This window comes from Lepidothrix coronata, unplaced genomic scaffold, assembly GCF_001604755.1.
Source record: "Lepidothrix coronata isolate B3197 unplaced genomic scaffold, Lepidothrix_coronata-1.0 Scaffold14, whole genome shotgun sequence".
NCBI classification, from domain to species: domain Eukaryota; kingdom Metazoa; phylum Chordata; class Aves; order Passeriformes; family Pipridae; genus Lepidothrix; species Lepidothrix coronata.
Genome location: NW_016690194.1, coordinates 1,085,107 through 1,098,880, shown reverse-complemented (window position 1 = coordinate 1,098,880; position 13,774 = coordinate 1,085,107). Strand labels below are relative to the sequence as shown.

Genomic DNA, 13,774 nt, shown 5'->3' with positions numbered 1-13,774 from the left:
GCGCAGGCTCGAAGGGTTAATGACCTTTCCCAAATCTTCGCTCGTGAAGACTGGCCATTATTATTACTTGCTACCTGGGAGAAGAGACTGACCCCAACCTCAATACAACCTCCTTTCAGGTAATTGTAGAGAGCAAGTTCACTCTTTCTCAACATATGTATTTATATACAATAAAATTATCTGTTTATATTATATAAATATTAAATAATTGTATTATATTTTATTAAACTGTGCATCTATTTATAGGGCATTGATACTTGAAAAATATACATTTATATATTTAAATACTAGTTGCAAACTACATATTTATGTGTATTTTAAAAAACTGTGACTACATAACAACACTGGAACCAGAAAAAGGACAGAGAAGGGAAATAAGGATAACCCTTTTATGGATCGTTGACAAAAACTAAACACTAAATAGAGTAAGAAGGACATAGAACTGCTGGATTGAATTCAGAGGAGAGCCATGAAGATGACCAGAGGGCTGGAGCACCTCTCTTATGAGGAATGGCTGAGAATGTTGGGGTAGTTCAGCTTGCAGAAGAGAAGGCTCAGATTAGACCTTACAGCAGCCACCCAGTACCTAAGAGGGGCTAGAAGTGAGCTGGAGAGGGGCTTTTGACAAGTGCACATAGGGATAGGATGCAGGGTAATGCCTTTAAACTGAAAGAGGGTAGATTTAGTTCAGATATTAGCACGAAATTCTTAGGGTGAGGGTGGTGAGAGACTGTAAAATGTTGCTCAGAGAAGTTGTGGGTGCTCTGTTCTTGGAAGTGTTCAAGGCCAGGTTGGATGGGGCTTTGAGCAACCTAGTGGAAGGTGTCCCTGCCCATGAAAGGGGGGGTTGGAACTAGATGATCTTTGATTTTTCTTCTATGGTTGTATGAAGATGCTAGGAAAGAGGCAAGTGATGATGATGACAGAGATGTCAAATATGGAAGTAATGGAGAAAGGAGGCAAACAGTAGTAATAATTTCATGTTTCTCAGAGTGGGAAAACCAGAAGGGATCGATGGAAATATTGCACCAAGGGTTTAAAAATTAGATGTATTCTTCATTTTACACAGAGTATAGTTCAATGCAGTAACCATCCCACGACCTAAATATTATCTAAAGGGTAAATGGAATATATTGATTAGGAGAATGATCATGTTCTAGTAATTGAAATAGCTTATACTGAACAGAAATAAAAGGTGGATATGAAATAGAATTGTACCTTGTTTTCAAAGAGGCTATTTCGTGTTTTTTCACAAATTTCACAACATTTGCCAAAATAGGAGAAGAAGGGCAGAATTTTCCTGAACTTGTCACATGATCTAGTCAAGATAAATAATTATTACATCTCTTTTTAGGCTGGTCATTACTTGAGCTTGACCTAGAAATCATTACAACAATTGTTTATTTTTTTGATATCATGAAATCAGAATGGGTGATTTTTCTAACTATTACTAAGAAGTACTGAATGCAAACATAGGTTGATAAAAGCCAGTGATAGAGATCATGTTACAGACATGCTTCTGGCTAAATCCAATCTACACTCTGCAAACATGACCTCAGGAAGACACATATCTCAAGAAGTAGTATTGCTATACAATGAAGGGACGATATTCCATTGGTCTCTTCTAGATGAAGCAAACTGTTTCAGTCAGCTGACCTTGATAACATAAAAGTGGAATCAACTAAACATGAACTATTACTATATCTGTCCACTCAGCTTTAATTCTATCTCATCTACTTCCAGGAGCACCATCTGACAGTGCTTCCAAGATTCTTCACCACTTTCTGCCTGACCTGAAGCCTTCTCCCAAATATGAGGCATAATCTCTTCTGGAAACGTCACCAGTATCAGAATTAAATTACACTGAAGACCCTTATTGTCTTTACCCCCAGCGCTCATATGGTAATATTTCAAATATCCAACAATATGTGAAGCATAAGCAATAACTCCTTGCTGCTAGAGCAGATTTGCATGTTTTGGCCTCTGCCCTAAAGCGATTATTGAAATAATTTCTTATTTCATGCCACCAAGTAAATCACTATGTGCTGCTTTAAAGTGATATTTAATCCAATCTTGGCCATAGCCCGACGAGGCCCATCAACCTCTCTGCCAGCTGGCTGCCTGTACACACATTATCTCCTCATGCCCTTCCAAGTCCCTGAAGTCTTGACTAAGCTCAACTTTATTTTCTTCTGTTAACCTGGACTCTAATCAAATTCATTTCTCTCATCAGCAGTTTCTGCCAGTGCTAGATTGCAGCTGAGGTAAGAGTTGTATGGCTTGCTCTAGTGCTCTGTGTAATTCAGCATCCTGTTTTGAGATGTATTTCATGACTTTTTGGGCAATTGGTGGCCAAAATACTAATCTCAGCAGCAACTCTGCTCAAGTGAACCCAGTCCATACCATTTCTAAATCAGCAAGCAGTACCCCCAGCCACCAGAACAAAAAAAAGAGCCAGACAGTCTTTTCTAGCAGCAGCCCTTAGCCAAGGCTCATCAGCCCTAGCACTACAAAAAGATGTCAATACAAATGCAATTCTAATCCAAAAATCTGTAAGAGAGTCCAGACAAACATTTACATGATCCAACTCTATATATCCCTGATGCAAAAGGCTTAGTCAGTGCAGACACTACAAATGAACATTCATCTTGATACCAGAGATTTAAAATCAATATAAACATAGTCTAGTCTAGTTTTAGGCCTACAGTGGTTTCTCCTCCAAACTAACCCCAAGCCTTAGACAACACCCTTTACTAGACCTTGTTTTACACCCACTGGTCTTTGCTGGCTCACACCTCAGCCACAGGGTTAGGGCCCTAGCTATCCAAAAATCACCAGTGAAACAGACTATAACAGGCTGTACTTTGCCAGCCCCAAACCTTCCCTGGCAGTTCCTACTGATGGTTTCAGTAAGCCTATAACTCATGGAGTTCATATTTACAGTGCTGATTGCTTTAAACAGTCGACCAATCATGAATGTTTGCATTATATTGTCATCTGTAGACCCCATCTGACAGTATTACTTCATCCTGCTCAAACGATTGCAGATTCTCTATTTTGTGTCAGAAGTGTACAGTATCAAGAGAGGAGATATTTTAGCACAGACAGATGAATAAATCTGACACTGGCGATGCAGCACCTAAGTGGCAGCTCTGCCAATAAAGGACATGTCCCCCTGTGTGGTATTACTACTGTGATCTCTAGATCACAGAAACAGAAAGATTTCCAAACAAAACTAACCTTCATTTGATCAGGATTGTATCAAACATGACACATTCTTCTTAGAGAAAAAAGGCATTTCTATTCACATGAATCAGAATTTTGCGTTGAAAACATCAAAACAGGAAAATCTTCAGAATTTAAGAAAAATAGTTCAAGTACAATTTAAGTTTACTGGCATGTTTTCCAGGTCTTCTGCCTGTCAAAAATTTGTAATTCTCAAACTATCAATATAAGAAATAAGAACACGAAAAACTCTAAAACTGGACTTCCAGAGGGCAGATTTCAGCCTACTCAGAAGACTGGTTCAGAGGGTACTTTGGGAAACAGGCCTTGAAAACAAAGGGGTCCAGGAGGGATGGACATGCTTCAAGAAGGAGGTTATGAAGGTGCAGGAGCAGGCTGTCCCAGTCTGCTGTGAGGCGAGCTGGCAGGGAAGATGACTGGTCTGGCTGAACAGGGAGATTTTGAAGGAAATTGGGGGGAAAAAGAGAGCTTACTGGCTATGGAAAAAAGGGCTGGCTACTCACGAAGAGTTTAGGAACATAGTTAGGTCATGTAGAAAAAAAATTAGAGAGACAAAGGCACAATTTAGCCACTTCTGTTAGGGATAACAAGAAGTGCTTCTACAAATACATCAATAGCAAAAGGAGGGGCAAGGAAAACCTTCACTCTTTGTTGGACATGGGGGGAAACATAGTCACCAAAGATGAGGAAGAGGCTGAGGTATTTAACACCTTCTTTGCCTCAGGTTTCAACAGTAAGACAGGTTGTCCTCAGGACAACTGGACTCTGGAGCTGGTAGACAGAGACAGGAAGCTGAATAGCCCCCCTGTAATCCAGGAGGGAACAGTTAGCAACTTGTTGAGCCACTTGGATCCTCACAGGTCTATGGGACCAGGTGGCATCCATCCCAAGGTGATGAGGTAGCTGGTGGAAGAGCTTGCCAAGCCACTCTCCATCATTTACCAACAGTCCTGGCTCCCTGGGGAGGTCCCAGATGATTGGAAGTTGGCGAATGTCACATCCATCCACAAAAAGGGTTAGAAGGAAGACCCAGGAAACTACAGGTCTGTCAGCCTGACCTCAGTGGGTGGAAAGGTTATGCAGCAGATCATCCTAAGTGCAATCACACAACACCTACAGGATGGACAAGGGATCAGAACCAGCCAGCAAAGCTTTAGGAAGGACAGGTCCTGTCTGACCAACCTGATCTCCTTTTATGATCAGGTGATCCACCTGGTAGATGAGGGGAAGGCTGTGGATGTGGTCTATCTGGACTTCAGCAAAGCCTTTGACACCATCTCCCACAGCATTCTCCTGGAAAAGCTGGCAGCCGATGGCTTGGACAGAGGTACTCTGTGCTGGGTTAGGAACTGGCTGGATGGCCAGGCCCAGAGGATGGTGGTGAACAGTGCTGCACCCAGTTGGCAGCTGGTCACTGATCCCCCAGGGATCAGTGTTGGGCCCAGTTCTGTTTAATATCTTTACTGATGATCAGATGAGGGGATTGAGTGTACCATTAGCAAATTTGCAGACTCCCCACCAAGCTGGGGGGGAGTGTTGATATCCTGGAAGGCAGGAGGGCTCTTCAGAGGGACCTGGGCAAGCTGGAGGGATGGTCTGATTCCAATGGGATGAGGTTCAACAAGGCCAAGTGCCAGGTCCTGCACTTTGGCTACAACAACCCCCTGCAGTGCTACAGGCTGGGCACAGAGTGGTTGGAGAGCAGCCAGGCAGAAAGGGACCTGGGAGTGTGGATGGACAGAAAGCTGAACATGAGCCAGCAGTGTGCCCAGGTGGCCAATGGCATCTTGGCCTGGATCAGGAACAGTGTGGCCAGCAGGACCAGGGAAGTGATTCTTCCCCTGTACTCAGGCTGGTGAGGCCACTTCTTCAGTACTGTGTCCAGTTTTGGGCCCCTCAGTTCAGGAAGGATATTGAGGTGTTGGAGCAGGTCCAGAGAAGAGCAACAAGGCTGGTGAAGGGACTGGAGCACAAGTCCTATGAGGAGAGGCTGAGGGAGCTGGGGTTGTTCAGCCTGGAGAAGAGGAGGCTCAGGGAAGACCTCATCACTCCCTACAACTACCTGAAAGGAGGTTGTAGCCAGGTGGGCATTGGTCTCTTCTCCCAGGCAACCAGCAGTAGGAGAAGAGGGCACAGTCTTAAGCTCTGCCAGGGGAGGTTTAGGTTGAATATTAGGAAGAAATTTTTTACAGAGAGAGTAATCAGACATTGGAATGGGCTGCCCAGGTAGGTGGTGGATTCTCCGTCCCTGGAGGTTTTTAAGATGAGATTGGATGTGGTACTTAGTGCTATGGTCTAGTAACCACAGTGGTGTTGGCTCAAGGGTTGGACTTGATGATCTCAGAGGTCTTTTCCAACTCAGTTGACTCTATGATTCTGTGCACACGTTTGGCACCTGGCCTGGGTGGCTACTCTGCACCATTGTTAGCAAAGCACACATCAGCAAAGCACATTGCTGATGGAGCCATGAGCACCAGTAGTCCAGTCTCTGACAGCACCAGGGAGGTCACTGTAGGTGGTCTAATGTCATTAAACACTAGCAGTTCAATCTCTTTAAAGAAGGCAAAACACCAAAAAGCCAAAAAGGCATATTTGGTGAAAAGGTGGATACCAGAATTTTTGTGCAACCCAGGACAACCATTTACATACCCTGTGAAGAGACTGCCAATAGTTTAGCACATGAGGAATTACTATTACAAAGTAAAGAAACCCAAAGCAAAGAAATCCAGTAGTTATACAATTCAGCTACTCCAGGAACTTCCCGGCCCCCCGGGCAGATGGAGCTCGTCAGCCCGGTAAGGCAATCCATCTAAGAGAAGGTCACTCTAAACAAACCTACGTCCTGGGGCCCTCACTGCCACTGTCCAAGTTTGCTTGGCCCCGGCAGATGAACCTCAGGATTAAAGGGTGGGCTCAGTTCAGCGCACGCTGTGTCTCACCTAAAAAATCCACTGCGCAGGCTCGAAGGGTTAATGACCTTTCCCAAAATCTTCGCTCGCGAAGACTGGCCATTACTCCAGGAACAGCATGAGGTTTCTTCTTTGCAGTTTTAAAGCACTCCATGTCACCAATAAAGAAACTTAAATGTCAACTCCTACACTGAGTTTCTACCCGAATTATATTCAGGTGTCTAACTTGACCTCCCTCAATAAGAGCATTCAGGGTCAAATGAAAAGGATTACAACAGTAATTCTGGAGACAATGACCCTTAAAAATAGAGTTCTTCTACATCTACAAATTCACTTAGATGTGTTTGCATAAAAATCTGCCTTGACCCAGGAAAGTAAATCTTGACACCCACAGAGATCCCACATTGTAAGGAAAACTTGATAATACCACAGAGAAATCTTTAATTTTTTTTTTTAAAAACAAGTACTTTTACTTCACATGCTGAAGGCACAATAGTCATGAATATACAAGGTATGGACAACAGTTGCCAAGTCTGTCAAAACTGAGAGGTATGCATGCAGTTTGGTACTCCTGCATCAGCCTTACTTGTATGTACATGTTTACATTTAACAAAATAGAAAAAAAATAAATACCCAGAAGGAAAAAAACATGTAGAAAAATAATTTAATAATATAGAATAATACCCTTGTTGCATGAAGTAATATCTAAAGTATCTTCTATAGATGTTGATTAAAAAACTGTGATTCAACTGAAAAGAATCCAAGACAAACTTTAATGGTAGCCTCAGAAAAAATCCTACAACTGCAAACAATTTGGGGGTTTTTTTGGTGCATTCTTCTATATCCACTAAAGACAACAGATATGCTAATAAATTAACACCTACTGAGTCATGTTACTCCGACTTTCAAAGGTGCAAAGACATAGCAGAACTAATAAAATTGTTTTATCTCAATTCAGCAGTGGCTGTTGTGCCCATGACTAGCCAGCTTGTCCAATCATACTGGTCCAGATAGTGATCATGTAAGTAGGGTACTCCTTTGATTTAACCAGCACTTCTCACCTTGCTTTGATAGAAAAGGAAATGGAAGCACTAAGGGATAAAGGTAAATACCTATCATAAAAGATAATAGTGGAAATATGAGAGTATAACCCTCTCATCTTGCTTTAATGACAATATATTCAGGAGGTGAGACCTCTAATGAGATGAACCCTCCTTCTTTTATTATTTCCCTCCCCAAAACATAAAGAAGGTAAAAAATTACAAAGAGTCTGAATGAAGAAGGAAAAATTAGAATTTTACTAAAAAGGGAAAGAAACTTGAAACCCCAATAATAGCAGAAAATATTACCTAGCTACCCCTCTCCCCCCTAGGGTAAAACAAAAATTGGAAGGATATTTCATCCAAAAAAAATTTATGCTGCTGAGGTGCTTGGTGTGGGTTCCATTGTAGCAACCACACAAGTGTGTTGGTGACGGGGCTGGGGATGACCCAGCATAGTCCTGGAGCCTGGCGGGAGCTGAGTGGGCTTGGGCCTTGGGGTAGTGGCACTTTGTGCAGGTGAAAGAGAGAAACAGTTGCAGCTGAGATGATAGTGACTCTGGAGAAGAGAATTCCCAGGTTGGTGGCGGCAGCTCCCAGGCTACTGAGAAATAGCTCCAGAAGTGCTCCAAGAAAACAGTGCTATGGTGGTTCCACTGAGTCTGAGCTCGGTTGGACAGTGAAGGAATGGCTCCAGCAAAGAATCTGAGCATCTGCGGTCCTTCAGTGGGCAAAATCCGGGTACACAGAGAGCAGTTCTGGTCCATGCCCGTCTTTTATCTCCTGTCTCCTGAGTTCCCGGGATGGAAAGGGATCCACCTTCCTGGCAGGTCTTGAGACCCCTGGGGACAGTCTGCCCCTGATCTAGCTCGGACAGGGCAATCCTCACACTCCAAAATTACGTAGTGGTATGGAAATATTTGTAACTGAAAAATCCTTCCCATCTAACTAAAACTACAACAGTGCCTGTTACCATTTCAGGGCCATTGGTCTATGTTTGTCCTAGTTAGAACAGCTGGGACCAGTTCATCACTGGATGGGTGTAACCCAAAACTGTGTATTCTATAGCCTTCCATGCCATTTCCCAGAAACTGTTATCAATAGACCATTTACACCCTCTGCCCAGAGCAGCCTGACTCCTCAGGCTATAAACTGGGTGTTAAGAGGCCTGCGAGATAGGAGAGTGCCTCCCTGTCCTCCTTCCTTTGTGGAACTCCCCGCCCTGAGGGAAGTACTGGGCATTCCTGCCCGGAGAATATATAATCTTGGGGTCTTGGAACTTTTTTAACCACTCATGGGATCCAAAGGAAAACTGCAGATCACCGCTCTCAACCAAACTGCAGACCACCACTCTCAACCAGACTGCAACCACCACTCTCGACTGGACTGCAATCACCACTCTTGACCAGACTGCAACAGCACTCTCACCAACAGGTTTTCCCCTCTCCTTTTACTTTGGACTCAGGGGGGCCCAAAGAACACCACTCTGTTCATGCCCCAGGGTGCTGGGTTATACATTTGGGTTTTGTGGGTTAAAAGCAATTGTTTGTCTGTATAATCGTACTTATTGTATAATTTTATTGAATTGTTATTCTGACTTATAGTCTCTCTTTTGAGTTGAGTTCGTTTCCCCTGCTGGTTTATCTTTAAACCAGCACAATGATGAGCTCTTTCAAAAAGGTATGTTCTAACTAATCAGGCTGCCAGAAATTCACAGACAACAGAAATAATGTAAAGTGAGAAATGCTGTTTCCATTGCACTGATGTTCACCATCTCTGTATCATCTGTAAAACAGGTAAAGGTGTTTCAGATATCTTGAACTGATCAGTATCTATTTTAGTAAGGCATTTTCATTCTGATCTTCAAAGAGCAAGGAACATATTCCTTAGGTCAGGCTTCTCCTTGTGAATCAGTTCTGAAAATTTCAACTTGCTTTTTCTCCTGCTGACATACCACAATGAGCAGGGGACAGTCTACAGGGCTGTGCTACTTCCCAAGCTAACCCATTCCAGCCTGGCCCAGCTTAACCCAACACAATCACTTAAGACATTTTCCAGTTCATTGTTCAAACCTCTAGCTGCCATCAGCTCAAGATTAAAGCAAATGTCATCTACCTCTGAAGCCCATGGTGAAAAATTTATGTAGTCCTGGACATGATACAGGTTTTACAGTTTTACAGCTGCAACTCTTCGAGTTGCTTGGACCTACTGGAAAAGGATTCATTTTATTGTAACTCCCAAATGTTCATTTTTGTATGTGTGTTTTCCCACAGAACGTGCACATTGCTTCCAGCAATGTGTTTTATATTACCTGGAAGAATAGAAATGCTCTAATGGGAGGAAACAATTTTATTCTTATTGCCAGTCAACAAAAAGCAGAACTTCAAAATGACGCCATGACTCCTCAAGCAAAGTCATCCCATTTATTTTGGAGCTTGGGGACCTCACTCTTCACTCTCTTATAGTCTTCTGTGCAATTACACTAAACCCTACAACTACTGGCCAAAGATACACACAAAGATTCTTTTTGCCTATCACAGACAAAGCAAGCTGCTTGTCATTGATTTATACCTATCTCAGTAGTGCATATAGAAAGGAGTCTGTCTTTTCCTGTAATGAGTTCATCTTTTCTTTTTAGGGCACACATTGGGCATGCCTTTCTTGACATAAATTCAGTCTCTTTCCTCAGGGGTGTCCAGTGAGGCTTTCATCACATATATAACTATAAAGAATTTCATGTAGAGTTCAGGAGCTAGCCTGGACAAGGCTTTGTGATAAACATCTACTGGAAAATTAAGATATAGAAAAATATCTTTCATCTTCCTAATGCATCTTACCTTACTTCATGTTGCTCTAAGATGTCAGTGACCAATAATCCTCACCTTGATAGTGAAGTCTGCAGTGAGAGGCCCAGATATTCTTAAGATCTCCTTGTTAGGAAACTTCTGGAAGTCAATGCTAGAATTTTCTACAAGAAAGGAGCCTGTGGTGCTGAGGCTGTTTTCACTCTTCAAACCTTGGAGAGTCTTGGTTTCCAAATCTGGAAAATAGAAACAAATTAAAGGGAAACTAGGGCATTGCAATTTGAAGCAAGAGCAAGTGAGAGCAGAAAAAGAAAACCAATGCAAAAGAGTGGTGGTTCAGATTTGCCTCCTAAATCAGTAATAATGCAACTACTTTTTTTTTCCCCATAGTTAATTCACATTCCCATACTTTTCTTTTTTCTCTTCAATCTGCTTTTTGTCTTTCTTCAACCCTTAGATTTTTAGATTGAATTCCCCTCCTCACCTGTAGCTCATGTTTTTACTCTCTTCCAGATATATTAATCCATTCCTAGTTAGGCATATTTGCTGTTGTTTAGCTCACTTTCAGTAAGTCATGCTCCTATGTGAAGCACGACTCAGACCTTGGCCCATGAGTGCTGTTAAGTTGCTGTACCCTCCTGCAGTTCAAAGGTGGGTCAATAACCACATGTTGTGGTAGATAATTAATGGAAAGTAGAATGCTCAGGAAAGAAAGATCAGTATGACAGCAACCCTGCTTCCTCTCCAGAAGTAGCCTGATCTATTGCAGTGGACTAGAAAGGGAAAGTGAGTCCTGAATCCTCCTGAGCTCTCCCTCTGGCTCTGTGAATTCACAGCTCCCAAAAAGCAGGCATTAATTCAGATACTGTTTGGTAGCAGTTACTTCTGATGGTCATAATAAAAATATTAGTAATTTATTAAACAGAAATCAACAGTCAGAAAGTAGATTCTCTCTCATCACCTAATTAGCCTTTCCACCAACTCCAGATTATGCTTTACAGCATGTTTACCAGTAAAACCGTTTCTCAGTTATTTAAAAGTGATAGTGCATTTCATTATGAAGGATTGTAAAGCTGCAAACCTTTCACATGTATTTACAAAATTATGCACAAAATCTTCTCCAACAGAGAGAGGCAGTCAAAGCAAAATCTGAGTTCGATGTTGGCATACTATTCATCTGTGATGGAGACATATTTTCAAAGAAAACAAATGGGAGATATGTTTTTATTGGTGTATATTTTGGTTTTTATTTGTGTATATTAAGTTTTTTTCTTTAGGGAAGAAAGATAATTGCACTAATTAGACTGCTTTTCATGGTGGGTCAAGGGAATTAATTAATGAAGGAAGTTGCTGAGACAGTACTAAAAATTTGCACTGTATCAATGAATTCCTTGGTTTTCAGTGAGATTAATCTCTTCCTTTGTGAAGGCCACTTGGCCATCTATTTATTTCTGGACAAGGCTGCATGCAGGAATAAAGATGGTTTAAAGACTTGTGTATATATATCAGCTACCTGTTGACTTCTCCCACAACCAAAGTTCACAGGGCAAGAGACTCCCCCTCCCCGAGCAACTGATTGTAGCTCATACATATATAAAACCCTTTGATAGGTGAAGAGAAAGATTCATGGAGACATCTGAAACAAGAAAGAGATATATTTGGACTTATTCATGTTTACACAGTGTAGTTAATCTAAATCTTAACCAGGCAGACCTCTCTGATTCAAATCTTTTTGTCTTGAAATGCGATATGGTCTGAGTGAAGACAGCTTTAGATCAATCTCTCCAACTAAAATCTCATTTCTCTCTAAGCTGTCTTATAGCTTAATTTCACTGAAACGATAATAAATATATGATTTTTTTCTACCTTGGAAGAGAGCATTTATACTGGAAAAGAATATAGGAGAGAAAGAAAGACTGCAAATCATGTACTGGGAAAGTAGTAACAGTTGTTACTGGAGCAGCTCAGAAATACTTGAAGGTCCACTTAAAACTGAAGCACAGGCAGCATTTGAAGTTTTAAAAAACCAAAATATATTTTTTCTTGGTTTATAATCTATAATTTGCTGGTCTTTATTCACAGCTTTAAATTGGAAAACCATTAAAGCATATCCACTGCTTTCTCAACACAAGTAGGAAGCTACAGAACAGGACTGATAAACCACTCCTTATTTTGCCACTCATATCTTTGGGCAAAAGAAATCTGAAGAGTGGAATGATTTGCTGTTTCACACTGTGCTGACACTAATGTTTGTATCTACACTGACAAGTGCAGAGGACTCTAACTGGTCCATGCTGCAGGAAAATTCTAATGACTTTTGGACTATCTTACAATAATTTGTGCTACTGAGAGGTCATGCAGTACAGTTTGGTTGTTTTCTGACAGTTAGCATATACTAACACTTTAGTATACATTTGCTGCTGAAAAAGAGAGCAGCTTCTGAGCAGCTATTGCATTGGAAGGTAAGACAGAGGGATGCAAGGAGCTTCTATTCACGAAATAAATGGATTTGCTTTCAGCTCTCACAGAGTGTTCTCAAATCCTGAGACTCCTCCCAGAGAAGAGGCATATAGAGCTGCTAGGATACACAGATGAAGCAGGGAAGCGTTACAGACACCAGGTGATGGGCTAGCAGCACTCCAGTGGTCTTAACTGCTTGGAGCAATACCACTGTTAAGGAGCATGGTTCGACTTGTGCATGCTGTTTCAGATCTTCAGACAGTGATTTTGCACGTGTGTGCATGTGTGTATGCATGCACGCAAGTATGTGTGTAAGACTGCATGTGTATATCAAGGGGATTGAGAGAGATTATCATAACAGAAACATGTTAAGGTCATAAGCAGCTCGATGGCTAAGCTCAGCTGTGAGGAAGCTTATACTTTACTGTCCTCAGTATTTCTTCACTCAGCGGTATATATTTTATTAAACTAAAGCACTTGACAGCAAGAGAGCCAGCCAAAGGATAAGCCAACAGAAAAATTATAGAGGGGCAAAGAATTCCGCAATGTTGGCCAAAGTCTGCTCTGAAAAGAGTGTGTACCCCTGATGTAACCGGGTCTGAGAAGAACTTCTGAGGGTAGGACTCATCTGTGTGTTGAAATCAGTAATCTGAGAGAAGGAAACCAGACATCACAGTGTAAACAGAGCACTGCAGGTTACCAATGATCTCTTAAACAAATGTACACTATCTTATTCTACTTACATAAATGATCGGGTCCTTTCAGCACAAGGCGAACTTGCCTGCTTCCATAGGGAATAGCAACCACTGTATCATCTACTGTAGGAAGGCAAAAATGCATGGAGTAAATAAGCAAAGAAACTCCCATCTGTTTTCAAAGAAGCAGTGAAATAAGTGCTTACGAGGACTTATTTTATTGATTTTCAACTACTTCACAACTATTTATGGATTTGAACAATAACTAATAACTTTCTATTTCATCATGACTCCACTTAAACTTTTTCAAGTATTTCGAATTGATATTTGTGGCAGAATCTTGCACCTATGAAGCCCTGTGGAGCTTTGCCTATGGGATTTAAACCAATGTGTGAATTAGCATGTAGGCCACATGCACCTGTAAAAGTTAGGTCACTATTTCTAAAGAGTCAGCAACCTCAGTAATGTCCTCAATGGAGACAGGAAGGAAAGGTGTGGAGAGATGATATAAAATGTTATACCTGGGTCATGAATTGGGGTGCCCAGAGAATGCTGACCTGGACTAACCAGCATGCTTCATTTACCTTTCCCTGTCCTTTCTGCCTCCTTCCCATATAACT

At 41.7% G+C, this 13,774-nt stretch overlaps 1 protein-coding gene across 3 annotated transcripts in view; it reads right to left on the bottom strand.

The window, feature by feature from the left end:
- Positions 1-13,774, bottom strand: part of ADAMTSL1 (ADAMTS like 1) — a 375,877-nt gene that overhangs the window by 108,670 nt on the left and 253,433 nt on the right. For all 3 annotated transcript variants that reach the window (XM_017806263.1, XM_017806264.1, XM_017806265.1), the window contains 2 exons: positions 13,203-13,277; positions 10,078-10,235 (listed from right to left, as the gene is read on the bottom strand). In XM_017806263.1, coding sequence (XP_017661752.1) covers positions 10,078-10,235; positions 13,203-13,277 — 233 coding nt within the window. The remainder of the gene's footprint in view (positions 1-10,077; positions 10,236-13,202; positions 13,278-13,774) is intronic.